This window comes from Aethalodelphis obliquidens, unplaced genomic scaffold (genome assembly GCF_003676395.1).
Source record: "Aethalodelphis obliquidens isolate GAN/ISIS:26980383/991018 unplaced genomic scaffold, ASM367639v1 scaffold9, whole genome shotgun sequence".
Classification (NCBI taxonomy): Eukaryota; Metazoa; Chordata; class Mammalia; order Artiodactyla; family Delphinidae; genus Aethalodelphis; species Aethalodelphis obliquidens.
In genome coordinates this window covers 8,781,967-8,809,787 of record NW_020837953.1, presented here as the reverse complement: position 1 = coordinate 8,809,787, position 27,821 = coordinate 8,781,967, and the positions used below count along the sequence as shown (strand labels likewise).

At 38.0% G+C, this 27,821-nt stretch overlaps 1 protein-coding gene across 6 annotated transcripts in view; it reads left to right on the top strand.

Moving 5' to 3' along the window:
• SCP2 (sterol carrier protein 2) overlaps positions 1 to 27,821 on the top strand; it is a 163,093-nt gene that overhangs the window by 91,563 nt on the left and 43,709 nt on the right. For all 6 annotated transcript variants that reach the window (XM_027108508.1, XM_027108509.1, XM_027108513.1 and 3 more), the window contains one exon: positions 17,698 to 17,851. In XM_027108508.1, the coding sequence (XP_026964309.1) occupies positions 17,698 to 17,851 (154 nt within the window). The remainder of the gene's footprint in view (positions 1 to 17,697; positions 17,852 to 27,821) is intronic.

Here is a 27,821-nt window from a genome sequence, read left to right as displayed (position 1 = left end):
CAAAAATTGTTATGCTTATACAAATACATATGTATATATGTATTTATAGTCTTTCTGAATGTATGTTTGTATATGTGTATATTTATCATATTGTAGACTGCTTTTTTGCTTACATCTTAAAATATTTTCTGTATTATCACTTATAGCTAGTCTTTATTCTTTTTAATGCCTGCATAGTATTCTGATTACAAGAAGTTTACCTAGTGATTCACTTATGGATAGACATATAGGTTATGTCAAGTTTGTTATTACAAACAATGTTGCACTAATCATCTTGTGTCTTTGCATACTTTTACAAGTATACCCATAGGATAAATTCCAAACAGTGGACTTCCTATGTCAAAGGATAGTACGTATTTTAAAATGGATGGATATTGCTCCATCTTCTTCAAAAAGATTATACCAATGCACATTCCCAACAACAGCGTATGAGAGTGCTTTTTTTTCCTACAACCTTGTCAACGTTGGATTTTTAAAAATCAAATGTAGACAATTTTGCCAATCTTGACAGGTCATCCAGTTCTTTCCCATGGGCACTAAAAAAACTAAACTAAAACACCCAGGAAGGTAGAATTTGCCCAATTTTTAAATACTTCAAAGAGAGACTCGTACCTTCTGCAGTAGTCTTTGAAAACTCTTTTCAGTATTTGAGTCTACACTGTTGGTAACATTTTCCTCTTATCAGTCTTTGAGGGATAGTGTTTAATGGTGGTGTAACATTTTGGGAGGAAAATTTATAAATCTTGATGACTTTATTGGTAGTCTGCATAAAATGAGGAATTACTGAAGAGTAAATGTTTACTTGCTACACACTGAGGATTTGGATATATTTCAAGTAAATCTGACACGTGGCCATTAGCTGGAGCCGAAGAAAGAATTCAGACTCCTAGAAAATATATCAGAATGACAGCTCAGAGTTGTTTAAATATTTTTGCCCTAGTTACTTGGATAACAAACTGCAATAGGATTCTAAGAAAATCAGAAAACAGTCAAGTAAGTGTTTCCAAAACATGTTAAGGTGGGGTGGGGAAGGTTTAAGGTTCTCTTCTACCAATGGTATTCTTTTAATTGTATGATATTGCTACTTTGGTGGGAACTCAGCATTGGAGAATTAGCTTTAAAATTAACTTTCCATAATACTGGTTTCTGATTTTAACTTGTTAAGGTCTGGGTTAAAAAAAGCTTCTAACTTCCATAATGGTACTTATAATAGAAGAGAAAGAGGTTTATGCATTTGAATTGAATGGTCTTTTGTTCATTGTCAGTTTAAAAATATGAATTCCTTTTGGATTTTCCAATTAGAAAAATCACAATAAACCTTAGGGTTTTTTTTTTTTTTTTGGTTTACTTTGCAATTGTCATACGACAAAAAGCAAATTAGTGTCCAAATAATAGTATCATATTTTATTCCAGTTTTTAAAATTCTTTCACATATATTGTTCAACACATTGAACGTTTGTTTAAAATGAATAAGTAAAATTTGACTTTAGCTCATTTTTAGCCATCTCTGATTTATGAAAATGCATATTAGTGTCCGGGGTCTACTGAAAGGGCATGAAAGTGCTTTTGAGATAAAACTCTTAATAAGGGATTGTTGCTTTGAAGCTGAAAGTTGGTTATTTAGTTTGGTCTTTTATATCAATTCAGCCTGGCATTTAGTGCCTTTCCAGTGAGGCTTCAACCTCGTTTTCTGTCCTGATCTTCCATTTTTCAGTCTATGAAAGTTCAATAAATTCTTATTGTATGTCTACATTATCATTAGGTGCTATAGGTAACTGGTATTCAAATATGGTGTCTACTGATGGACTGATTCAGAATCCCCTGTGGCTTTAAAAAATATGTATTCCTGCCCTACCATTAGAAATTCTGATTCCTAAGCCTGGTTGATCTAAACAGCTTATGTGTTTATAAAGTTCCCCCAAGAGCTTTTCATGCCCAACCAGGTTTAGGAACTAGGGCTAGGGTACACAAGGTAACCACTGCCCTAAGGAAGCATACAAGAGGCAGATAATGTAACACAAATGATTAGAATCCAAGGCAGAATACAGGTGCCTTAGGCAAAGCACAAACCAGAACTATGAAGAAAGGAAAAAGGGAAAGGAGAATGGGAGGGGGTGATGATTTACTAAATACCCACCACATGTCAGATTCTATGCTAGCATTTATATCTAGTTGGGTTTTGGGGGAGGAGATGTAGAAAGAGGAAGCATATTTAAACTAAACTGGACTGTTTGCTTTTTTCAGATGTGTTTAATTCCTTCTCACCTCTACAAACTCTGGCTTTGCTGTTTTCTCAATAATAGCAACAGTCAATACACGTATACAGTGCTAATTTCTAGGCATTCTTCTAGGTATTCTTCATGTACAAATGCATTTAATTCTCACATCTATTTTTTTATATTTTATAAAAGAGGAGCGTAGAGGCACAGAGTAACTTGCCCAAAGTCACCAAGGTAGAACGTAGAAAAACTAGGATTCAAACCCAGGCAGCGTATTTTTAGGGTCCAGGCTCTTAACCACTACACGCTACTTCAGTGCCCTTTTCCTCAGTGGAAATGCCCATCTTCAAGGTCGATCTCAAGTGTTATCTATCTTATGAAGCTTTTCCTGATTTCTTGATCCTTTCCATAAATTAATCTTTCCCTTTTCTGAACTCTTGCTATACTTTCTCAGTACTTCTCTTTTGACATTTATGCGTATAGTGCATATTATAATTATTTATGTCCTTTTAAAAAATCTCCTCTGTTTGACTAAGAGCTGTGAGGACAGGATCCATATTTCTTTTGTCTCTGTACCCTGAACAGTGCCCAATACAAGACGTTGCACATCTAAAGAGGGTTGAATAAATTATTTCTCCTTTAATATCTGAAGGGTGGTATGGGGCAGAGGGGATAAACTTGTTTAGTGTGAGAAGACTTAGGATCATTGGGAAGAATTCATGGGAAGGTAGATTTTGGGCTGTGGCAGGAAAGAAACTTTGTTAATTGTGGTAAAATGCACATAACATAAAATTTACCATCTTAACCATTTTAAGTGTACAGGTCAATGGTATTAAGTACATCTACCTTGTTGTGTCACTGTAACCACCATCCATCCATAGAACTCTTTTCAGGTTGCAAAACCGAAGCTCTGTATCCATTAAACAATAACTTCCCATTCTCTTCTCCCCTCACCCCTGGCAACCACCATCCTACCAATTGTCTACATGATTTTGCCTACTCTAAGTACCTCACATAAGTAGAATTGTGCAATATTTGTTCAGGAAAGAACTTTTTAACATGGCATTTCAAAAATGGAATAGATTGCCTCCTGAGAGCATATATTGCCTGTCACAGAGGCTGTGCATGAGAAATACAAGTTAACAACTTGATGGGAATGTTGTAAGGGGAATTGCCCATCTGTTAGGGCCTTAGATTTGACACACTCTTAGATCCTTCCTAATTCTAAGATGCTCTAATATCCCAAAGGGATGGAATTATGTCTCCTCCTGAGTTCACATAGTTCTTAATATTTTTAATGGTACATATATTATTCTATTGTGTGACTTTTTTGTTTTTTTTTAAACATGTTTCAGTACCTTTAAAGGTATTATAAACTTGGGTTTTAAGGAGTTGGGTGAAAATGAAATGAGAGTAAATGGAATTTTAGCCAGCAGACCTAACATACTCAAACCATGGCCTGGCTCTTCTTGTACTCTATAAGGGGTCACTAAAAGAAGTACATTCTAGGATGATGACTGACAAAACCTAAATCCAATACTGACTCTAAAAAGTCAGTAATTCAGTAAAGCATTTTACCAAAATTCATCTCTCATCATATCCTAGAGGTCACTGACCTGTCCTCATTCCCGTTGCCCAGAATTTTGCACATTTATCACTGTGTTGTGAGGGGAGGTAAGTTTTATCATTAGACTCTAATGAACACTCTTCAGTGCCAGGAGAAATGGAGCCTGAGAGAGAATGTTTACTTTTGATACCTATTGCCAGGTAGAGATAGCTAGGAGCAGGCCCTGGCTTTTATTGCTCCTGACAAGAAAAAGGAAGACAGAGAAGGAATATCGTGCCTATATATCCCATATTTTATTTTCTTATTTTAACAGCTCTTTTGGGGTAAAATCAACATATAATCAGCTGCACATATTTATTTATTATCTTTTTAATAGATCTTTATTGGAGTACAATTGCTTAACAATACTGTGTCAGTTTCTGCTGCACAACAAAGCGAATCAGCCATATGCACACACATGTCCCCATATCCCCTTCCTCTTGAACCTCCCTCCCATCCTCCCTATCCCACCCCTCTAGGTCATTGCAAAGCACCGAGCTGATCTCCCTGTACTATGTGCTGCTTCCCACCAGCTATCTATTTTACATTCGGTAGTGTATATATGTCCATGCTACTCTCACTTTGCCCCAGCTTCCCCCTCCCACCCCAAGTCCTCAAGTCCATTCACTATGTCTACCTCTTTATTCCTGCCCTGTAACTACATTCATCAGTACCATTTTTTTTTTCAGATTACATATATATATGCGTTAGCATTTGGTATTTGTTTATCTCTTTCTGACTTACTTCACTCTGTATGACAGATTCTAGGTCCATCCACCTCACTGCAAATAACTCAATTTCATTTCTTTTTATGGCTGAGTAACATTCCATTGTATAGATGTGTCATATCTTTATCCATTCATCTGTCGCTGGACATTTAGGCTGGTTCCACGTCCTGGCTATTGTAAACAGTGCTGCAGTGAACATTGTGGTACGTGTCTCTTTCAGAATTGTGGTTTTCTCAGGGTATATGCCCAGTAGTGGGATTGCTGGGTCATATGGTAGTTCTATTTTTAGTTTTTTAAGGAACTTCCATACTGTTTTCCATAGTGGTTGTATCAATTTACATTCCCACCTACAGTGCAAGAGGGTTCCCTTTTCACCACACCCTTTCCAGCATTTATTATTTCTAGATTTTTTGATAATGGCCATTCTGACCAGCATGAGGTGATGATACCTCATTGTAGTTTTGATTTACATTTCTCTAATAATTAGTGATGCTAAGCATCTTTTCATGTGCCTCTTGGCCATCTGTATGTCTTCCTTGGTGAAATGTCTATTTAGGTCTTCTGCCCACTTTTTAACTGGATATTTGTTTTTTTGATATTGAGCTGCATGAGCTGTTCATATATTTTGGAGATTAATCCTTTGTCAGTTGCTTCATTTGCAAATATTTTCTCCCATTCCGAGGGTTGTCTTTTTGTCTTGTTTATAGTTTCCTTTGCTGTGCAAAAGCTTTTAAGTTTAATTAAGTCCCATTTTTTAATTTTTGTTTTTATTTCCTGTACTCTAGGAGGTGGGTCAAAAAAGATCTTGCTGTGGTTTATGTCAAAGAGTGTTTTTCCTATGTTTTCCTCTAAGAGTTTTATAGTGTCTGGTCTTACATTTAAGTCTTTAATCCATTTTGAGTTTATTTCTGTGTATGGTGTTAGGTAGTGTTCTAATTTCATTCTTTTACATGTAGCTGTCCAGTTTTCCCAGCACCACTTATCGAAGAGGCTGTCTTTTCTGTATTGTATGTACTTGCCTCCTTTGTCGTAAATTAGGTGCCCATATGTGCGTGGGTGTATCTCTGGGCATTCCATCCTGTACCATTGATCTCTATTTCTGTTTTTGTGCTAGTACCATACTGTCTTGATTACTGTAGCTTTGTGGTATAGCTTGAAGTCAGGGAGCCTGATTCCTCCAACTCCGTTTTTCTTTCTCAAGATTGCTTTAGCTCTTCGGGGTCTTTTGTGTCTCCATACGAATTGTAACATTTTTTGATCTAATTCTATGAAGAATGCCATTGGTAGTTTGATAGGGATTGCATTGAATCTGTAGATTGCTTTAGGTAAGTATAGTGATTTTCACAATATTCATTCTTCTAATCCAAGAACATAGTATATTTCTCCACCTGTTTATGTCATCTTTGATTTCTTTCATCAGTGTTTTATAGTTTTCTGAGTACAAGTCTTTCACCTCCTTAGGCAGGTTTATTCCTAGGTATTTTATTCTTTTTGCTGTAATGGTAAATGGGAGGATTTCCTTAATTTCTCTTTCTGATTTTTCATTGTTGGTGTATGGGAATGCCAGAGATTTCTGTGCATTAATTTTGTATCCTGCAACCTTACCAAATTCATTGATTACCTCTAGTAGTTTTCTGGTGGCATCTTTAGGATTCTCTATGTATGTATAGTATCATGTCATCAGCAGACAGTGACAATTTTACTTCTTCTTTTCCAATTTGTATTCCTTTTATTTGTTTTTCTTCTCTGATTGCTGTGGCTAGGATTTCCAAAACTATGTTGAAAAAGAGTGGCAAGAGTGGACATCCTTGTCTTATTCCTGATCTTAGTGGAAAAGATCTCAGTTTTTCACTATTGAGTATGATGCTTGCTGTGGGTTTGTCATATATGACCTTTATTATGTTGAGGTAGTTTCCCTCTATGCCCAGTTTCTGGAGAGTTTTTATCATAAATGGGTGTTGAATTTTTTCAAAAGCTTTTTCTTCATCTATTTAGACGAGCATATGGTTTTTATTCCTTAATTTGTTAATGTGGTGTATCACATTGATTGATTTGTGTATATTGAAGAATCCTTGCATCCCTGGAATAAATCCCACTTGATCATGATGTATGATCCTTTGGAATGCTGTTGGATTCTGTTTGCTAGTATTTTGTTCAGGATTTTTGCATCTGTGTTCATCAGTGATATTGGCCTGTAGTTTTGTTTCTTTGTGACATCTTTGTCTGATTTTGGTATCAGGGTGATGGTGGCTTCGTAGAACGAATTTGGGAGTGTTTCTCCCTCTGCAATTTTTTGGAAGAGTTTGAGAAGGATCAGTGTTAGCTCTTCTCTAAATGTTTGATAGAATTCACCTGTGAAGCCATCTGGCCCTGGACTTTTGTTTGTTGGAAGATTTTTTTTGTGTGTGGTATGCGGGCCTCTCACCGCTGTGGCCTCTCCTCTCGCGGAGCACCGGCTCAGGAGGCGCAGGTCAGCGGCCATGGCTCACGGGCCCAGCTGCTCTGCAGCATGTGGGATCCTCCCGAACCGGGGCACTAACCCGTGTCCCCTGCATTGGCAGGCAGACTCTCAACCACTGCGCCACCAGGGAAGCCCTGTTGGAAGATTTTTAATTATGGTTTCAATTTCATTACTTGTGATTGGTCTGTTTATATTTTCTAATTCTTCCTGGTTCAGTCTTGGAAAATTGTAGCTTTCCAAGAATTTGTCCATTTCTTCATAGTTGTCCATTTTATTGGCATATAGTTGTTTGTAGTAGTCTCTTATAATCCCTTATATTTCTGCGGTGTCAGTTGTGATTTCTCCTTCTTCATTTCTAATTTTATTGATTTGTGTCCTCTCCTTTTTTTTCTTGATGAGTCTGGCTAAAGTTTATCAATTTTGTTTATCTTCTCAAAGATAAACAAAAAAAGCACCAGCTTTTAGTTTTATTGATCTTTGCTAATGCTTTCTTCGTTTCTATTTCATTTATTTCTGCTCTGATCTTTATGATTTCTTTCCTTCTCTTGACTTTGGGTTTTGTTTGTTCTTCTTTCTCTAGTTGTTTTAAGTGTAGGGTTAGATTGTTTATTTGAGATTTTTCTTGTTTCCTGAGGTGAAATTGAATTGCTATAAACTTCCCTCTTAGAACTGCTTTTGCTGCGTCCCATAGGTTTTGGGTCGTTGTGTTTTTGTGTTCATTTGTTTCTATGTATTTTTTATTTCTTCTTTGATTTCTTCAGTGATCTCTTGGTTATTTAATAGTGCACTGTTTAGCCTCCATGTATTTGTGTTTTTTACAGTTTTTTTTCCTGTAATTGATTTACAATTTCATAGTGTTGTGGTCAGAAAAGTTGCTTGATACAATTGCAGTTTTCTTAAATTTCCTGAGGATTGATTTGTGACCCAAGATGTGATTTATCCTGGAGAATGTTCCAGGTGCACTTTAGAAGAAAGTGTATTCTGCCACTTTTGGGTGGAATGTTCTATAAATATCAATTAAATCTGTCTGGTCTATTGTGTCATTTAAAGCTTGTGTTTCCTTATTTATTTTCTGTTTGGATGATCTGTCCATTGGTGCAAGTGGGGTGTTAAAGTCCCCTACTATGGTTGTGTTACTGTCGATTTCCCCTTTTATGGCTGTTAGCATTTGCCTTATGTATTGAGGCACTCCTATCTTGGGTGCATAAACATTTATAATGGTTATATCTTCTTGGATTGATCCTTTGATCATTATGTGGTGTCCCTTCTTATCTCTTGCAACATTCTTTATTTTAAAGTCTATTTTATCTGATAGGAGTATTGCTACTCCCGCTTTCTTTTGATTTCCATTTGCATAGAATATCTTTTTCCATCACCTCACTTTCAGTCTGTATGTGTTCCTAGGTCTGAAGTGGGTCTCTTGTAGACAGCATATATATGGGTCTTGTTTTTGTATGCATTCAGCCAGTCTGTGTCTTTTGGTTGGGGCATTTAATCCATTTACATTCAAGGTTATTATCTATATGTATGTTCCTATTACCATTTTCTTAATTGTTTTGGGTTTGTTTTTGTGGGTCTTTTTCTTCTCTTGTATTTCCCACCTAGAGAAGTTTCTTTAGCATTTGTTGTAAAGCTGGTTTGGTGGTGCTGAATTCTCTTAGCTTTTGCTTGTCTGAAAAGCTTTTGACTTCTCCATCAAATCTGAATGAGATCCTTGCTGGGTAGAGTAATCTTGGTTGTAGGTTTTTCTATTTCATCACTTTAAGTATATCCTGCCACTCCCTTCTGGCCTGCAGAGTTTCCGCTGAAAAATCAGCTGATAACCTTATGGGGATTCCTTTGTATATATTTTTTTGTTTTTCCCTTGCTGCTTTTAATATTTTTCCTTTGAATTTAATTTTTGTTAGTTTGATTAATAGGTGTCTTGGTGTATTTTTCCTAGGGTTTATCCTGTATGGTACTCTCTGTGCTTCCTGGACTTGGGTGACTATTTCCTCTCCCATGTTAGGGAAGTTTTTGACTGTAATCTCTTCAAATATTTTCTCAGATCCTTTCTTATTCTCTTCTTCTTCTGGGACCCCTATAATTTGAATGTTGGTGCATTTAATGTTGTCCCAGAGGCCTCTGATACTGTCCTCAATTCTTTTCATCTTTTTTCTTTATTCTGCTCCTCGGCAGTTACTTCCACCATTTTGTCTTCTAGCTCACTTACCCATTCTTCTGCCTCAGTTATTCTGTTATTGATTCCTTCTAGTGTATTTTTCATTTCAGTTATTGTGTTGTTCATCTCTGTTTGTTTGTTCTTTAGTTCTTCTAGATCTTTGTTAAACATCTCTTGTATTTTCTCAATCTGTGCCTCCATTCTGTTTCTGAGATTCTGGATCATCTTTACTATCATTACTCTGAATTCTTTTTCAGGTAGGTGCCTATTTCCTCATTTATTTGGTCTTATAGGTTTTTACCTTGCTCAGTCATCTGTGACATATTTTTTTGCCATCTCATTTTTTTAATTTATTTAAATGAGTGGGATTGTGTTCCTGTCTTACTGATTGTTTTGCCTGAGGCGTCCAACACTGGAGTTTGTAGGCTGTTGAGTAGAGCTGGGTCTTGGTACTGAGATGAGGAACACCATGAGATCTCACTCTGATGAATATTCCCTGGGGTCTGAGGTTCTCTGTTAGTCCAGTGGTTCGGACTCAGAGCTCCCACTGGAGGAGCTTCGGTCCAACCCCTGGTTCATGAACCAAGATCCCGCAAGCCACGTGGGGTGGCAGAAAAGAAAAGAACAATAACAAAGTAAAAAGTAAAATTAGATTAGGAAACTAACAGGTATGTTAGAAAGAATATAAAAATAAAAAATATAGATGAATCAACAACCGGAAGGTATATCAGTACCACAATAGTAAAAAAGAGGAGGAGGGAAAAGAAAAGAATAAAAAGGGGGGAAAGGCTTTGGCTGTGGAGGGTGGGGCCTAAGCAAGGGTGAGGTTTGGGTAGTGGGCAGGGCCTATGCTTAGGACCCACAGGGCTGGAAAGGCCCTGGGGAATGTGGGGTGTGGGGCTTAGGCTCAAGGAACAGAAGGGGTCCAGGCGTGCCCCCCACCCCTGGTCTCAGAGGGCAGGGTACCTCAGCTGGGAGCCCAGCAGGCTTCCTGGGTTCGAGTGGGCGGGGCAAACGCCCTCCTCTCCTCTCCTGCTCCTTGGGTCTGGGAGGGCCCCTTCCGCCTGCCTCTCCTGATCTCCCTGGCCTCCTTCCTATGCTCCCAAGGGCCCACACAGCCTGGAGGGGGCTTTGGAGGGCAGGGGACCAGCCTGGGAGCTCAACAGGCTCCCTGGGCCCCAGTGGGCGGGGCAATCACCCTCCGCTCCTCTCTCCGTTCTCCTGGATGGCTCCTCCCACCTGCCTCTCCTGATCTTCCCAGCCTCAGGGGCACTGATCCTGTCTGGCCTCCAGTTCTTCTCCCCACTCAGTCCCCCTACATCCTACCAGTTCACTTTGGGGTTCCTCCCATCTCCTTGGGCGTCAGAGTCCCCCACCAGCAGCCGGCAGTTGCCATAGTCGTGGGGAGACACTAACTCCGCATCTTCCCACGCTGCCATCTTCAACTGCACATATTTAAAATGTACAATTTAATAAGTTTGACATATATATCCACCTATTAAACCATCACCATAGTCAAGATAGTGAACATGTCCATCAACCCCAAAAGTTTTGTCATATATACATCTTTGTAATCCCTCCTTCCCACTATTTCCTACCCCACATCCCAAAGGAGTGTTTTCTGTCACTATAGATTAATTTGCATTTTCTAGAGTTTTGTATAAATGGAATTCTACAGTATGTTATCTTTCTTTTTGTCTGCCTGAGAGTTGTCCATATATTTGCATGTATCAATAGTTCATTCCTTTTTATTGCTGAGTAGTATTCCACTGTATGGATATATCATGTTTATTGTTGATGGATATTTGGGTTGTTTCTAGTTTTTGGCTATTACATATAAAGGTACCGTGAACATTCATGGGTAAATCTTTGTATAAACACGGATTATATTTTCTCTTGTATAAATACTTAGGAGTGGAATGACTGGATCATATGCCAGGTGTAGGCTTAACTTTTTTTTTTTTTTTTGCGGTATGTGGGCCTCTCACTGTTGTGGCCTCTCCCGTTGTGGAGCACAGGCTCTGGACGCGCAGGTTCAGCGGCCATGGCTCACGGGCCTGGCCGCTCCGCGGCATGTGGGATCTTCCCGGACCAGGGCATGAACCCATGTCCCCTGCATCAGCAGGCAGACTCTCAACCACTGTGCCACCAGGGAAGCCCAAGTAGGTTTAACTTTTAAGAAACTGTCAAACTGGGGACTTCCCTGGTGGTCCAGTGGGTAAGACTCCACGCTACCAATGCAGGGGGCCCAGGTTCAATCCCTGGTCAGAGAACTAGATCCTGCATGCATGCCCCAACTAAGAAGTCCACATGTTGCAACTAAAGGATCCCACATGCTGCAACTAAGACCCGGCGCAGCCAAAATAAATAAATTAATTTAAAAAAACAACAAAAAAAGAAACTGTCAAACTGATTTCCAAAGTGGTCATACTATTTTGCCTTCCCACCAGCCGTGTATGAGAGTTCTAGTTCTTCCACATCCTCGTCAGCAGTTGGTATGGTCAGCTTTTTAAATTTTAACCATTCTAATCAGTATGTAGTGGCATCTTCTTGTGGTTTTAATTTGCATTTTCCTACTGGCTAATGATGTTAAACAGTTTTTTATGTGCTTATTTGTCATCTTTATATCTTCTTCGATGAGTTTTGAGAGTTCTTTATGTATCCTGTATACAATTCTTTACCAAATATATGCTTTGCAAAGATTTTCTCCCAGTCTGTGACTTTCCTTTTCATTCTCTTGCTAGTGTCTTTTAAAGAGCAGAAGTTTTTAATTATGGTTAAGTCCTGTCTAAGACATCTTTGTCTAACCCTGAGTCACAAAAATCTTTTCCTATGTTTTCTCCTAGATGTTTTATACTTTAAGCCTTACATTTAGATCTGTGACCCATTTTGAATTAATTTTTATGTATGGCACAAAGTGTGGCTCTGAGTCCATTTTTTACATATGGATTTCCTGTTGTTGGAGTGCCATTTATTTATCTATACTTTGTCCACTGCATTGCCTTTGTCAAAAATCAGTTGTTCATAAATATGTGGGCATTATTTGTGGTCTGTCTTTTCTGTCCAGTTAATCTATGTGTCTGTCTTTACATGAGTACCATACCGTTTTGATTACTGTACCTTTGTAATTGTTCTTGATATTAGGTAGCCTTAGCCCCCCAACTTAATTCTTCTTTTTTAGAGTTGTTTGGCTATTCTAGCTCCTTTGTATTTTTATAGAAATTTTAGAATAAGCTTGTTGATTTCTACAAAAAATTTTCCTGGGATTTTTTTTAGGATTATGTTGAATGTATAGATTTATCTGGGGGAGAATTGAGGTTCAAACAATAGTGAATCTTCTGACTCATAAACAAAATATATGTCTCCATTTATTTATTTTAAAAAGTCTTTTTTCAGAAATATAGTTTTCACTGTACAAGTCTTGCACATATTTGTCAGATTATGGGGTAAATACTTAGGAGTAAATATTTGTCAGATTTACCCCTAAGTATTTCATATTTTTGATGCTATTGTGAATAGTATTTAGTATTTAGTATTTAATAGTATTTTTTCAGTTTCAAGCTTTCATTACTAATATGTAGAAATACAATCAATTTTTGTTTATTCATCTTATAGCCTTGCTAAAACTCACTTATTAATCCTAGTAGTTGTTTAAAAACTGCATCAGGTTTTCTATATAGACAATCATATTATCTGTGAATAAAGACAGTTTTATGTTTTCCCCTTTATCTTCATGAAATGGCCTTCTTTGCTCTGGCAAGTCTTGGCTCTGAAATCTGCTTTGGCTGATTTAATATGGCCACTCCAGCTTTCAGATTTTAACTAGTGCTGCTAACATGGTATATCTTTTTCTATCTTTTTAGTTTTAGCCTATTTGTGATTTTATGTTTAAAGTGCATTGGCAGCATTTAGTTGTTGGGTCTTGTTTTTTTTCTCCACACTGACAATCTCTGTCTTTGATTGGGGTGTTTAGACTATTTATATTTGATATGATTATTAGTATGGCTATTTGTGTTCTCTTTGTCCCAGCTGTCCTTTATTCCCATTTCTCTCTTTTTATCATCCTACTTTTGGATTATTTTTTATTTCTCCATTTTACCTTTATTATCATAGCCTATCTTCAAGTGTTATTATACGAGCTCACTAATAGTAAAAGAACCTTACAACAGTATACTTCCATTTTTCCTGTCCAGGCCTTATAATACTGTAGTTGTAAATTTTTCTTTTACATATGTTTTAAACCCCACAAGAAATTATTTTTGTTTAAATAATCAGTTATCTCCTAAAGAGATTAAACAATAAGAAACCTTATCTATTTAAGATAAATGTAGTTACCACTTCATTCCTTTGTGTAAATTCATATTTCATCTGCTATCATTTTCTTACTGCCTAAAGGATTTCCTTTAACATTTATAGTGTGGGTGTTACAGTATGGTGATGAATTCTTTCAGCTTATTTTGTCTGAAAATATCCTTGTTACTTTTGTTCTTGAAATATATTGTACTTTTGATAGCATTCTAGGTTGATAATTTTATAACTTTTGGAGGGAAAAACTGATCTTAATAAATGTGCATTTTTCAGTGTATGCTGAGTCCATTAACGCTTTTTGCCCTTTAAAGCTCAAAAATCTTTGCTTTCTCAAAAAGCCAGCCTCCAACAATAGAAAAACATGCTTTTTTATGCTGTTTATGCTAAGGTCTTTAGATGTCTAATTTGAAACTAAAGCTAAATTATGACTTTTTGTACTTGACTGTCTTAATGGTATAGGAAGAGCTATGGGTTCAAGGAAGCAGGAGGAAGAAAAGACCTCGGGTAATATCTCAAGATATTATTCCCTGTAGTTTTTCCATTCTGTGGATTTTCATAGCACTTAGTACTTATCTTTATTAGCACTTCATATTACACTGTGAATTCTTTGTATCTTCAGTACTTAGTGGAGTGCTTGATACATATTTGAATAGCTTATTTTCAGTAGCAACCAGACTATATAACTATGTAGCTGAGTCCTAGGCTAATTATTTTTGTATTAAAAGATTGACCAACATCTTGTTAGGAAATTTTTGCAGCAAGATGGTAGTAAAATGAAGTAACAAGGTTAAAAAAATTTTTTCCCCTTCGTAAGAGACTTTAAGAAGGACATTAGTGTTTGAATATACTACTTTGACAGGATGCCCATTCCTGTCTCCCTCCACAATTTATGAATATATCGTGTTCATGTTTGATAGTTTTTTTTTTTTCCCAAGGAGAGGAAAAATACGGTTTTTAATTCAGTGCCAGAAGTTATCCAAGGAAGGAAAAATTTTAAAATGTGTTGCTCATAATAGTTTATGCTTTCATAACTATCTTCTGCGTCTTTTTGGCAAGTAGATTTCTGAGGCCAACTTTTGACTTCCACCCTTCACAAATCTAGATTCTAGAAATGCAAGAAATGCCAGGTTATTCTGAAAGCAGATAACGAGAAAACTCATATAATCAGTATGTTTTCTCACTGTCGTCTTTTGTTAAAAGTGAATAAATAAGTTAACATGGATCTTTATTCCCTCCCTCCCTTCTTCCTTTTTTTGCCAGAAGTGAGTTTAGCAAATCATGAGTAGAGATTTAACACAGTATACCACATCTTCTACAGTATCAGTCGTATGGTGTGACTGAGATTATTGCAAAATCTGGTGCTTCCAGTACATTCATGTTCTCTCTCTCCCTCCTCCTCTCCCCCTCACTCTCTCCCCTTCTGCCTGCCTCCCTCCCCCAACTCCCTCTCTCCCTTTTCACCCCCTTCTGTCTCACTCTCACTGGCTGTCTTGAGCACTCTCTAGCCTCATTCACTTAACTTTCTATTCCTTAAGTAGGCTGTGTACCTTTATATGCCTATCTTATTTATTAGATCTTCTGAGCCTTGAGCAGTGTCAGCACATATTAGGCATTCAGTAAATATTTGTTGGATGGATGGGTAGATGAATATCTAAAGGGTTCCTTGCATTTTTTTACTAAGATTATATCATAAACATTTTCCTAAATTATTAAAATTTTTGGATACATCATTTTAAATAGGAACATAGTACTTTGTCATATGGATAGGTCATAATTCATATAACCATTCGCCAGTTATTTCACTCGTAGATTATCTAGTTTTTCACTGTTCTAAGAAAGTGATAAACAGATAGCTTTGTGTGTAAGACTTTTCCTATGCTTGATTATTTCCATAGAATGGTTTTCAAGGCATTTTTAATGCTCTTAATAATTTTTTACATTGCTTTCCAAAAAGGTTGTACCAGTTTGAACTTTTACCCTTACTGTATGAAGGTGGCTGTCATGCCATAGTCTCCCCAGCATTGATTACCTCCATTTATAAACATCCTGACCAATGTGATTGGTTAAAACAGTATCTTTCTATTTGATCAAGGTAAAGTTGAGTATTTTTCTCAAATATTTATAAACTATGTATATTTACTCTTTGCGGAAGAGAACTAGCCCTATTTCCCCACCCACATATACATAAGACCAGTCTGAATACTTTTTTTGGTCTTATGTATTCATAAATGTTTAAGCTTTTTGTATGGCAGATTTCAAGTAAAACTGATTGCCCCAAAGTTTGGATATATTAGTAGAATTATTCACTTTGACCTTAATATTCAAAATGTTCACAATTCAAAAATTCATTACAAGATGTAGAATTACCTATTTTAAAACAGTATTTAAAATATATATTCTGTAAAAATATGTAGACATTGCTTAGAAAGGAGAAATGGCAGTTAAATTTCTTGAGAAGGTTGGGGTTATACAGAAAACTGTCATAGGTATTCGGGAATCAGACCTTGTGATTGGGGGTGTAGGTGGAAGAAAAGACTTTATAGGTAGACCAGTTTGCTCTGCTTCTGGAACGATGAAACCAGTCTATCCAACATTCTTAACTAAACTATCCTTGAATAGCTGGTGTGGGAGAAAAACAAATGTAAATCAGGAGACTTGGCTTCTAATCTCAACTCTGAAATTAGCCTGCTTTGTGACCATTCACAAATTACTTAATTTTACAGTTTCTCATTGCTACCTTTGTAACTAAGCAAGGGCTCCTGTGCCCATGGCTTGGCACAGAAAGCAAACTCTGATAGTGGGTGTTTGCAGCAAAGTAAGGGTTTATTTGCAGGGCGCCAAGAAAGGGAGTGGGAGACAAGTCTCAGATCCACTCCATCTTGGTCTTTGAGTTAAGGATGTTTTAAAGGGGAAGAACAAGGAAACTGTAATTAATCATCGTCTCAAGACATTTCTGTGACATTTCTCTTTCATTATTGAACACGTGTATTTTTTTTAGTAATTAATTTTTATTGGAGTATAGTTGATTTACAATGTTGTATTAGTTTCTGCTGTACAGCAAAGTGTATCAGTTATACATATATCCACTCCTTTAGATTCTTTTCCCATATAGATCATTACAGAGTATTGAGTAGAGTTCCCTGTGCTATACAGTAGGTTCTTATTAGTTATCTATTTTATATATAGTAGTGTGTATATGTGTGACATTTCTTAATCATGGTTTTGGGAGTCAGAATGTGTCTGGTTTATGATTCTCTGGCCAGGTGGTCCATGGCTCTGGGGGTTGTGAGCTCATCTTGCCTGGAAAAACAACTTGAGTTTGTATGATGGTATCTACAACAGCAATACAGTAACGAATGTTACTGAATACAGTAACGATGTTATTAACAACATCGTTAACAGTAACAGTTAACTAGTAACAGTAACTGAATACATCGTTACTGAATACAGTAACGATGTTATTATCAACAGCAATCTTAGTCAACTGACTCTGATTAATTAGTGTTCAGTTAGCACAGAATTGAGGGGACAAGAAAGGGATTGAGGTCAGAGGAGACAAGTAAGGGAATAAAGTTTTGGATAGAGAGATTAATCATAAACTCGGTAAGGGAACTCAGTTTTAGGGGGGTTTGGTTTCAACATTATTTAGTTCTCTCCAGCTCTAAAAATCTCTGATTTTATTATCCAGAGGACAAAATGTTATTTTTGTGAATCCAGTGCTATTTTTGGAATAGCTGTGAATAGCTAGTCTAGAAAACATTCTTTCTAGGAACTTTTTGAGGAGAATAATAGGAAAATTTCCCATACCAGCTAAATATTTTAGGGAAAGTCAACTCCCAAGTCCTAGATTATATTCTTTAGATACATTAAAAATGGTAAAATTAAATTATTTTATGCTGTTTTGCGTCAGCCAGAGAACGGTATATTCAGTGTTTTCTCTTTCAACATTGCCAAAAAATGGCAGGTTGGATAAATTTAAAGAGCACAAGGAATTTCTGAAGCCTGAATATTGTCTAAATACAGAGATTACTTAGGGAGAAAAAATAGCTAGCTGCAAAAACCCTCCAGGCTTTTAAGAGAAGTTCTTACTTAGGCAAACGTCGTCTTGGCTGAATAAAATGGTTTAGTTAAAAGTCACAATTAAACGTTAGCCCTTGTCTGCCTTTAGCTTTCTAAACCAACGGAATCTGACTGTTCTGCGTTCGATTTGTTAGGTCTGGCTCAGTGCGCTGAACTCTGCTGGCAGCTGAGAGGGGAAGCCGGAAAAAGGCAAGTTCCTGGTGCAAAGGTTGCTCTGCAGCATAATTTAGGCCTTGGAGGAGCAGTAGTTGTCACGCTGTACAAGATGGGTTTTCCTGAAGCTGCCAGGTAAGTGACATTCTGGGTTTTGTCTGGCAATGAACCCTTCTGACTTTTCACAACTGATGACGTTATACAAGTAAAAAAAAGTCCTAATTTTATTGTGTTAGTGCTCAAAGAACAACTATTTCATTACCTTGCTTTAATAGCATGGTTTTAAAACTTTAAAACTGGCAATTAACTTTTAAACTTAACCATCTTTAGGAAAGTTTTGTTTAAAAAGAAGGCAGCATAGTCAAAGGAGAGTGCTGAACTAGAAGCCAGAGCTGGCTGGGCACTTGTCTCAGCCCTGCCAACTTGAGTAATTTTATTTCAGGCAAGTCATTTTTTGGTTTCCTTTCCCACAATTTGCTTTCTCCCCCTAGCGTCCCGGGCTTCTGAGGTTATTGGGAGAAAGTCATCAAATATGCTGATTGTATCTCCGCAGATTTCTGTTTCTGAATCCAGCTAAGCCCTCACTGCTGCTAGAATCCTTTCTATTTGTCTCCTGCTGATTTTCTTCCTGCCCTTGTCAAATGCCTGTGCTCCTAAGATTTCCAGGCACTTTCTTTTCAAGCCTTTTCAGGATCCCTCAACTTCCTTGCTCTTCTCTCAGAGAAATGCTCATCCTTTTTTCTCAGAGAAATGCTCATCCTTTTTTCCCAGAGGAAAAAAGTCCCTTTTCCTTTCCAAGGCCCATCTTTCCTCTTTGCATGCTTTTGTTTCCAACCACTTTCTGTAACTTTGTTCCAAATATTAAGTATACCTTCTTTCGTTTGAATCTTTCTATTTTTACCTTTCTGTTGACTCCTTTCGCTCTGTCATCAAACATGTTCAGGTCTTCCATATTCTAAAACTCTGTTTTTCTCCTTACCTTAATTATTCTCTTTCATGATGAGCCTTTTATATTGAGCCACTTTTGTTTTTCTACTCTGAAATGTCTTTAGTTTCTGATCTCACCACTGAGGTCAGGTAAGGCCACCAATGACCTGATTATGATACATTCTTGATAATTTCTATCTTTATTCTCTTAACCCTGCTGTAGCTTTCAACACTAATTGGCTCCTTTTTCTCTCCTGAAGTTCTTGGTAATTATGTATTCATTTTTTCACACTTTTGGTTCCACAAAGGATATGTGAACACTTTTTTACAGAGTCCGTTATATTCTCATGTTTTGTAAACTCTTGAATCTCTTCTCTCTATCCTTTCTTCTTTCATGCCTGGAATATTAGTTCTGTGTGAAAATTCTAACTTCCAATTAAGGCCAATCTTAGGTACCATCTCCCTTTGAATATCCACAGCACTTTGTAACTTTTGGGTCCCTATCCAATTTTTGTTTAGTTGTACAGTATCTACCTTGTTTTGTATCCTGTTTGTTATGTGAAATCCTTGAGATCTAAGACTTTGATTCTCCTAACCCCTCTGAGGATCTCTCTCAAAGTGAGTAAATGTTTATTGAATTGCATCAAATAAAAAGATGTTAAGACGTTGAATTTTAAGTTTCCTCCTAAATCTGATTCATTGGTTCTGTATCATCCTCTGGTATTCCATGTAGTTCATATTCGGAGTTGAAAACCCTCAGTAAAAGCCAAACTATAAAGAGCTACCAGAGTCAGAATATTAGTATAGCTGTCTAATTTGCTCAGAATAGAAGATTATGCATGTAGGGCAATAAATTCTATTTTAAACATGGAATTCTCATAGTTATTTTTTTAATATCTTTATTGGAGTATAATTGCTTTACAATGGTGTGTTAGTTTCTGCTGTACAACAAAGTGAATCAGCTTTATGTATACATATATCCCCATGTCTCCTCCCTCTTGAATCTCCCTCCCACCCTCCCTATCCCACCCCTCTGGGGGGACACAAAGCACCGAGCTGATCTCCCTGTGCTATGCAGCTGCTTCCCATTAGCTGTCTGTTTTACATTTGGTAGTGTATATATGTCAGTGCTACTCTCTCACTTCATCCCACCTTATACTTCCCCTCCCCGTGTCCTCAAGTCCATTCTCTACGTCTCCATCTTTATTCCTGTCCTGCCCCTAGGTTCTTCAGAACCATTTTTGTTGTTTTTTCTTTAGATTCCATATACATGTATTAGCATATGTTATTTGTTTTTCTCTTTCTCACTTCACTCTGTATGACAGTCTCTAGGTCCATCCACCTCACTGCAAATAACTCAGTTTTGTTTCTTTTTATGGCTGAGTAATATTCCATTGTATATATGTGCCATATCTTTATCCATTCATCTGTCGATGGGCACTTAGGTTGCTTCCACGTCCTGGCTATCGTAAATAGTGCTGCAGTGAACATTGTGGTGCATGACTCTTTGTGAAGTATGGTTTTCTCAGGGTGTGTGCCCATAGTGGGATTGCTGGGTCATATGGTAGTTCTATCTTTAGTTTTTTAAAGGAACCTCCATACTGTTCTCTACAGTGGCTGTATCAATTTACACTCCCACCAACAGTACAAGAGGGTTCCCTTTTCTCCACACCCTCTCCAGCATTTATTGTTTGTAGATTTTTTGATGATGGCCATTCTGACCAGCATGAAGTGATATCTAATTGTAGTTTTGATTTGCATTTCTCTAATGATTAGTGATGTTGAGCGTCCTTTCATGTGTTTGTTGGCAATCTGTATATCTTCTTTGGAGAAATGTCTATTTAGGTCTTCTGCCCATTTTTGGATTGGGTTATTTGTTTTTCTGATATTGAGCAGCATGAACTGCTTGTATATTTTGGAGATTAATCCTTTGTCAGTTGCTTCATTTGCAAATATTTTCTCCCATTCTGAGGATTGTCTTTTTGTCCTGTTTATAGTTTCCTTTGCTGTGCAAAAACTTTTAACTTTCATTAGGTCCCATTTGTTATTTTTGTTTTTCTTTCTAGGAGGTGGATCAAAACGGATCTTGCTGTGATTTATGTCACAGAGTGTTCTGCCTATGTTTCCCTCTAAGAGTTTGATGGTGTCTGGGCTTACATTTAGGTCTTTAATTCATTTTGAGTTTATTTTTGTGTATGGTGTTAGGGAGTGTTCTAATTTCAGTCTTTTACATGTAGCTGTCCAGTTTTCACAGCACCACTTATTGAAGAGGCTGTCTTTTCTCCATTGTGTATTCTTGCCTCCTTTATCAAAGGTAAGGTGATCATATATGCGTCGGTAGATCTCTGAGCTTTCTATCCTGTTCCATTGATCTATATTTCTGTTTTTGTGCCAGTACCATACTGTCTTGATTACAGTAGCTTTGTAATATAGTCTGAAGTCAGGGAGCCTGATTCCTCCAGCTCCATTTTTCTTCCTTAAGATTGCTTTGGCTATTCGGGGTCTTTTGTGTCTCCATACAAATTGTGAAATTTTTTGTTCTAGTTCTGTGAAAAATGCCATTGGTAGTTTGATAGAGGTTGCACTGAATCTGTAGATTGCTTTGGGTAGTATAGTCATTTTCACAATGTTGATTCTTCCATCCAAGAACATGATATATCCCTCCATCTTTTTGTATCATCTTTAATTTCTTTAATTTCTTTAATTTCTTTCATCAGTGTCTTATAATTTTCTCCATACATGTCTTTTGTCTCCACAGGTAGGTTTATTCCTAGGTATTTTATTCTTTTTGTTGCAATGGTAAATGGGAGTGTTTCTTTAATTTCTCTTTCAGATTTTTCATCATTAGTGTATAGGGATGCAAGAGATTTCTGTGCCTTAATTTTGTATCCTGCTACTCTACCAAATTCATTGATTAGCTTTAGTAGTTTTCTGGTAGCATGTTTAGGATTCTCTATGTATAGTATCATGTCATCTGCAAACAGTGACAGTTTTACTTCTTCTTTACTGACTAGGATTCCTTTTATTTCTTTTTCTTCTCTGATTGTTGTGGCTAAAACTTCCAAAACTATGTTGAATAATAGTGGTGAGAGTGGGCAACCTTGTCTTGTTCCTGATCTTAGAGGGAATGGTTTCAGTTTTTCACCATTGAGAACAATGCTGGCTATGGGTTTGCTATATATGGCCTTTATTATGTTGAGGTAAGTTCCCTCTATGCCTACTTTCTGGAGGGTTTTTATCTTAAATGGGTGTTGAATTTTGTCAAAAGCTTTTTCTGCATCTATTGAGATGATCATATGGTTTTTATCCTTCAGTTTGTTAATATGATGTATCACATTGATTGATTTGTGTATAGTGAAGAATCCTTTCATTCCTGGGATAAACCCCACTTGATCATGGTGTATGATCCTTTTAATGTGCTTTTGGATTCTGTTTGCTAGTATTTTGTTGTTGTTGTTCAGGATTTTTACATCTATGTTCATCAGTGATATTGGTCTGTAGTTTTCTTTTTGTGTGACATCTTTGTCTGGTTTTGGTATCAGACTGATGGTGGCCTCGTAGAATGAGTTTGGGAGTGTTCCTTCCTCTGCTATATTTTGGAAGAGTTTGAGAAGGATAGGTGTTAGCTCTTCTCTAAATGTTTGGTAGAATTTGCCTGTGAAGCCATCTGGTCCTGGACTTTTGTGTGTTGGAAGATTTTTTTTTTTTTATGTTACGCGGGCCTCTCACTGTTGTGGTCTCTCCCATTGCGGAGCACAGGCTCCGGACGCACAGGCTCTGCAGCCATGGCTCACGGGCCTAGTCGCTCTGCGGCATGTGGGATCTTCCCAGACCGGGGCATGAACCCGTGTCCCCTGCATCGTTAGGCAGACTCTCAACCACTGCGCCACCAGGGAAGCCCTTGTTGGAAGATTTTTAATCATAGTTTCAGTTTTAGTGGTCATGATTGGTCTGTTTTTATTTTCTGTTTCTTCCTGGTTCAGTCTTGGAAGTTGTGCTTTTCTAAGAATTTGTCCGTTTCTTTCAGGTTGTCCATTTTTTTGGCGTATAGTTGCTTGTAGTAATCTCTCATGATCCTTTGCATTTCTGCAGTGTCAGTTGCTACTCCTCCTGCTTCATTTCTAATTTTATTGATTTGAGCCTTCTCCCTTTTTTTCTTGATGAGTCTGGCTAATGGTTTATCAATTTGGTTTATTTTCTCAAAGAACCAGTGTTTAGTTTTATTGATCTTTGCTATCGTTTCCTTCATTGCTTTTTCATTTATTTCTGATCTGATCTTTATGATTTCTTTTCTTCTGCTAACTTTGACAGTTTTTTGTTCCTCTTATCTCTGATTACTTTAGGTGTAAGTTTAGGTTGTTTATTTGAGATGTTTCTTGCTTCTTGAGGTAGGATTGTATTGCTATAAACTTCCCTTTTAGAACTGCTTTTGCTGCATCCCGTAGGTTTTGAGTCATCGTGTTTTCGTTGTCATTTGTTTCTAGGTATTTTCTGATTTCCTCTTTGATTTCTTCAGTGATCTCTTGGTTATTTAGTAGTTTGTTGTTTAGCCTGTATGTGTTTGTATTTGTTACAGATTTTTTCGTGTAATTGATATCTAGTCTCATAATGTTGTAGCCGGAAAAGATACTTGATAGGATTTCAATTTTCTGAAGTTTACCTAGGCTTGATTTGTGACCCAGGATATGACCTATCCTGGAGAATGTTCCATGAGCACTTGAGAAGCAAGTGTATTCTGTTGTTTTTGGATGGAATGTCCTGTAAATATCAATTAAGTCCATCTTGTTTAATGTGTCATTTAAAGTTTGTGTTTCGTTATTTATTTTCATTTTGGATGATCTGTCCATTGGTGAAAGAGGGGTGTTAAAGTCCCCTACTATGATTGTGTTACTGTCGATTTCCCCTTTTATGGCTGTTAGCATTTGCCTTATATATTGAGGTGCTCCTATGTTGTGTGCATAAATATTTACAATTGTTAATATCTTCTTGTATTGATCTCTTGATCATTATGTAGTGTCCTTCTTTGTCTCTTGTAATAGTCCTTATTTTAAAGTCTATTCTGTCTGATATGAGAATTGCTACACCAGCTTTCTTCTGAATTTCATTTGCATGGAATATCTTTTTCCATCCCTTCATTTTCAGTCTGTTTGTGTCCCTAGGTCTGAAGTGGGTCTCTTGTAGACAGCATATATATGGGTCTTGTTTTTGTATGCATTCAGCCAGTCTGTGTCTTTTGGTTGGAGGTTTTAATCCATTTACATTCAAGGTTATTATCGATATGTATGTTCCTGTTACCATTTTCTTAATTGTTTTGGGTTTGTTATTGTAGGTCTTTTCCTTCTCTTGTGTTTCCTGCCTAGAGAAGTTCCTTTAGTTTTTGTTGTAAAGCTGGTTTGGTGGTGCTGAATTCTCTTAGCTTTTCCTTGTTTGTAAATGTTTTAATTTCTCCGGCAAATCTGAATGAGATCCTTGCTGGGTAGAGTAATCTTGGTTGTAGGTTTTTCCCTTTCATCACTTATTTAAATATGTCCTGCCACTCCCTTCTGGCTTGCAGAGTTTCTGCTGAAAGATCAGCTGTTAACCTTATGGGGATTCCCTTGTATGTTATTTGTTGCTTTTCCCTTGCTGCTTTTAATATTTTTCCTTTGTATTTAATTTTTGATAGTGTGATGAATATGTGTCTTGGCGTGTTTCTCCTTGGATTTATCCTTTACGGTACACTCTGTGCTTCCAGCACTTAATTGACTATTTCCTTTCCCATATAATGGAATTTTTTAACTGTAATCTCTTTAAATATTTTTTCAGTACTTTTTTTTCTCTTCTTCTTCTGGGACCCCTATAATTCGAATGTTGGTGTGTTTAATGTTGTCCCAGAGGTCTCTGAGACTGTCCTCGATTCTTTTCATTCTTTTTTCTTTATTCTACTCTGTGGTAGTTATTTCCACTCTTTTATCTTCCAGGGCACTTATCGGTTCTTCTACCTCAGTTATTCTGCTATTGATTCCTTCTAGAGAATTTTTAATTTCACTTATTATGTTGTTCACCATTGTTTGTTTGCTCTTTAGTTCTTCTAGGTCCTTGTAAAAGGTTTCTTGTATTTTCTCCATTCTATTTCCAAGATTTTGGATCATCTTTACTATCATTACTCTGAATTCTTTTTCAGGTAGGCTGCCTATTTCCTCCTCATTTGTTAGGTCTGGCGGGTTTTTACCTTGCTCCTTCGTCTGCTGTGTATTTCTCTGTCTTCTCATTTTGCTTATCTTACTGTGTTTGAGGTCTACTTTTTGCAGGCTGCAGGTTCTTAGTTCCCGTTGTTTCTGGTGTCTGCCCCCAGTGGGTAAGGTTGGTTCAGTGGGTTCTGTAGGCTTCCTGGTGGAGGGGCCTGGTGTCTGTGTTCTGGTGGATGAAACTGGATCTTGTCTTTCTGTTGAGCAGGACTAAATCTGGTGGTGTGTTTTGGGGTGTCTGTGAACTTACTATGATTTTAGGCAGCCTGTGTGGTAATGGGTAGGGTTGTGTTCCTGTCTTGCTAGTTGTTTGGCATAGGGTGTCCAGCACTGTAGCTTGCTGGTTGTTGAGTGGAGCTGGGTCTTAGCGTTGAGACGGAACCTCTGTGAGAGCTTTTGCCATTTGATATTACATGGGGCCAGGAGGTCTCTGGTGGACCAATGTCCTGAAATTGGCTGCCCCACCTCAGAGGCTCAGGGCTGACACCTGGCCAGAGCACCAAGACCCTGTCAGCCCACTCACCTCAGAAGAAAAGGGAGGTAAAAATAGGAAAGAAAGAAAGAAAAAATAATTAAAATAAAGTTTTTTAAAAAAAACTATTAAAAATAAAAAAGTAATAAAAAAAAGAAAGAAGCGAACAACCAAAGCAAAAAACAAATCCACCAATGTTAACAAGTGCTAAAAAGTATACAGACCAAAACCAAAACAAAAAGTGGACAGACAGAATTCTGGGACAAATGGTAAAAGCAAAGCTATACAGACAAAATCACACAAAGAAGCATACACATACACCCTCACAAAAAGAGAAAAAGGAAAAAAAAATTAAAAAAAAAGGAAGAGGGCAACCAAATCAATAAACAAATCTACCAATGATAATAAGCTCTAAATACTAAAATAAACATAAAACCAGAAACAAATTAGATGCAGAAAGCAAACCCCAAGTCTACAGTTGCTCCCCAGGTCCACTGCCTCAATTTTGGGATGGTTCGTTGTCTGTTCAGGTATTCCACAGATGCAGGGTACATCAAGGTGATTGTGGAGATTTAATCTGCTGCTCCTGAGGCTGCATGGAAAGATTTCCCTTTGTCTTCTTTGTTCGCACAGCTCCTGGGGTTCAGCTTTGGATTTGGCCCTGCCTCTGCGTGTAGGTCGCCTGAGGACGCCTGTTCTTCGCCCAGACAGGACGGGGTTAAAGTAGCAGCTGATTAGGGGACTCTGGCTCACTCATGCTGCGGGAGGGAGGGGTACGGATTGCGGGGCGAGCCTGTGGCGGCAGAGGCCAGCGCGACATTGCAACAGCCTGAAATGCGCCGTGTGTTTTCCCGGGGAAGTTGTCCCAGCATCACGGGACCCTGGCAGTGGCAGGCTGCACAGGCTCCCAGGAGGAGAGGTGTGGATAGTGACCTGTGCTTGCACACAGCCTTCTTGGTGTCTGCAGCAGCAGCCTTAGCATTTCGTGCCAGTCTCTGGTGTCCACACTGATAGCCGTGGCTCGCACCTATCTCTGGAGCTCGTTTAGGCAGTGCTCTGAATTCCCTCTCCTCTGCGCACCCTGAAACAATGGTGTCTTGACTCTTAGGCAGTTCCAAACTTTTTCCTGGACTCCCTCCCGGCTAGCCGTGGCGCACTAGCCCCCTTCAGGCTGCGTTCACGCAGCCAACCCCAGTCCTCTCCCTGGGGTCTGCCCTCCGAAGCCTGAGCCTCAGCTCCCAGCCCCAACCCGTCCCAGCCGGTGAGCAGACAAGCCTCTCGGGCTGGTGAGTGCTGGTCAGCAGCGATCCTCTGTGTGGGAATCTCTCCGCTTTGCCCTCCGTACCCCTCTTGCTGCGCTCTCCTCTGTGGCTCCGAAGCTTCCCCCCTCCGCCACCCTCAGTCTCCGCCCACGAAGGGGTTTCCTAGTGTGTGGAAACCTTTCCTCCTTCACACCTCCCTCCCAGAGGTGCAGGTCCCGTCCCTGTTCTTTTGTGTCTGTTTTTCCTTTTTTTTTTTTGCCCTACCCAGGTACGTGAGGAGTTTCTTGCCTTTTGGGAAGTCTGAGGTCTTCTGCCAGCATTAAGTAGGTGTTCTGTAGGAGTTGTTCCACATGTAGATGTATTTTTGATGTATTTGTGGGAAGGAAGGTGATCTCCATATCTTAGTCCCCTGCCAATTTGGAGGTCCCTCCTCATAGTTCTTTTATTTTCAGGAGACTAAATAATTGGGAGATAGAATTGTTCACGATAACTATAGTTGATATTTCTGGGAAGCCAGAAGAATGAACAAATCCAGATGATATATTAATGACTGAAAGAAATTGGCTTCAATATTGAAGATATTTTTGATAGTTTTAGTGATAGAACATATCCCACTTCAAAGGCCAAAGTTGTGAAAATAATTCTAACTCTGATGGTGCAGATATAGTTTTAAAATGAGGATTTGTTTTAAACAAAGTAATTTTAAGGTACTGATTGCACATGATCTGATTTCCTTAGTTTCTCGTTTAGCTAACTTTGATGGAGCAGCTGCTATATGCTTAGGCCCCTAAGTATGGTCCTCTGAGTAGATGCGGAAGGCAGACATACCTTTTTCAAAATGCTATAGAAGCCCAGAGGAAGAAATTAGTATGAAGGACCTAAATTTGAACTGGGATGACTAGGATTGCCCAGCAAAAGTGTAGAGGAAGGGCATCCCAGGTCTGTACATAGGTACGCAATTTGAAAATATAAGAGTGGTTGTCCTGTGTGGGTAGAGGGTGGATTATTTTGTTGTGCCTGGCTAGAGGGACAGAGTTAGTAATACATAGGTGACAGGAGTTGCAGCTGTAACAGTAGATTGGATCAAGGTTTTGAAATGCTTCCAATGTTATGCTGAGGAGTTTGAAATTTATCCTACAGAATATGAGTTTTAGCAAAAGATTATGTGATTATATCGCACTTTACTTTAGGTAGATCAGTCTGGTATTACTTTGAGT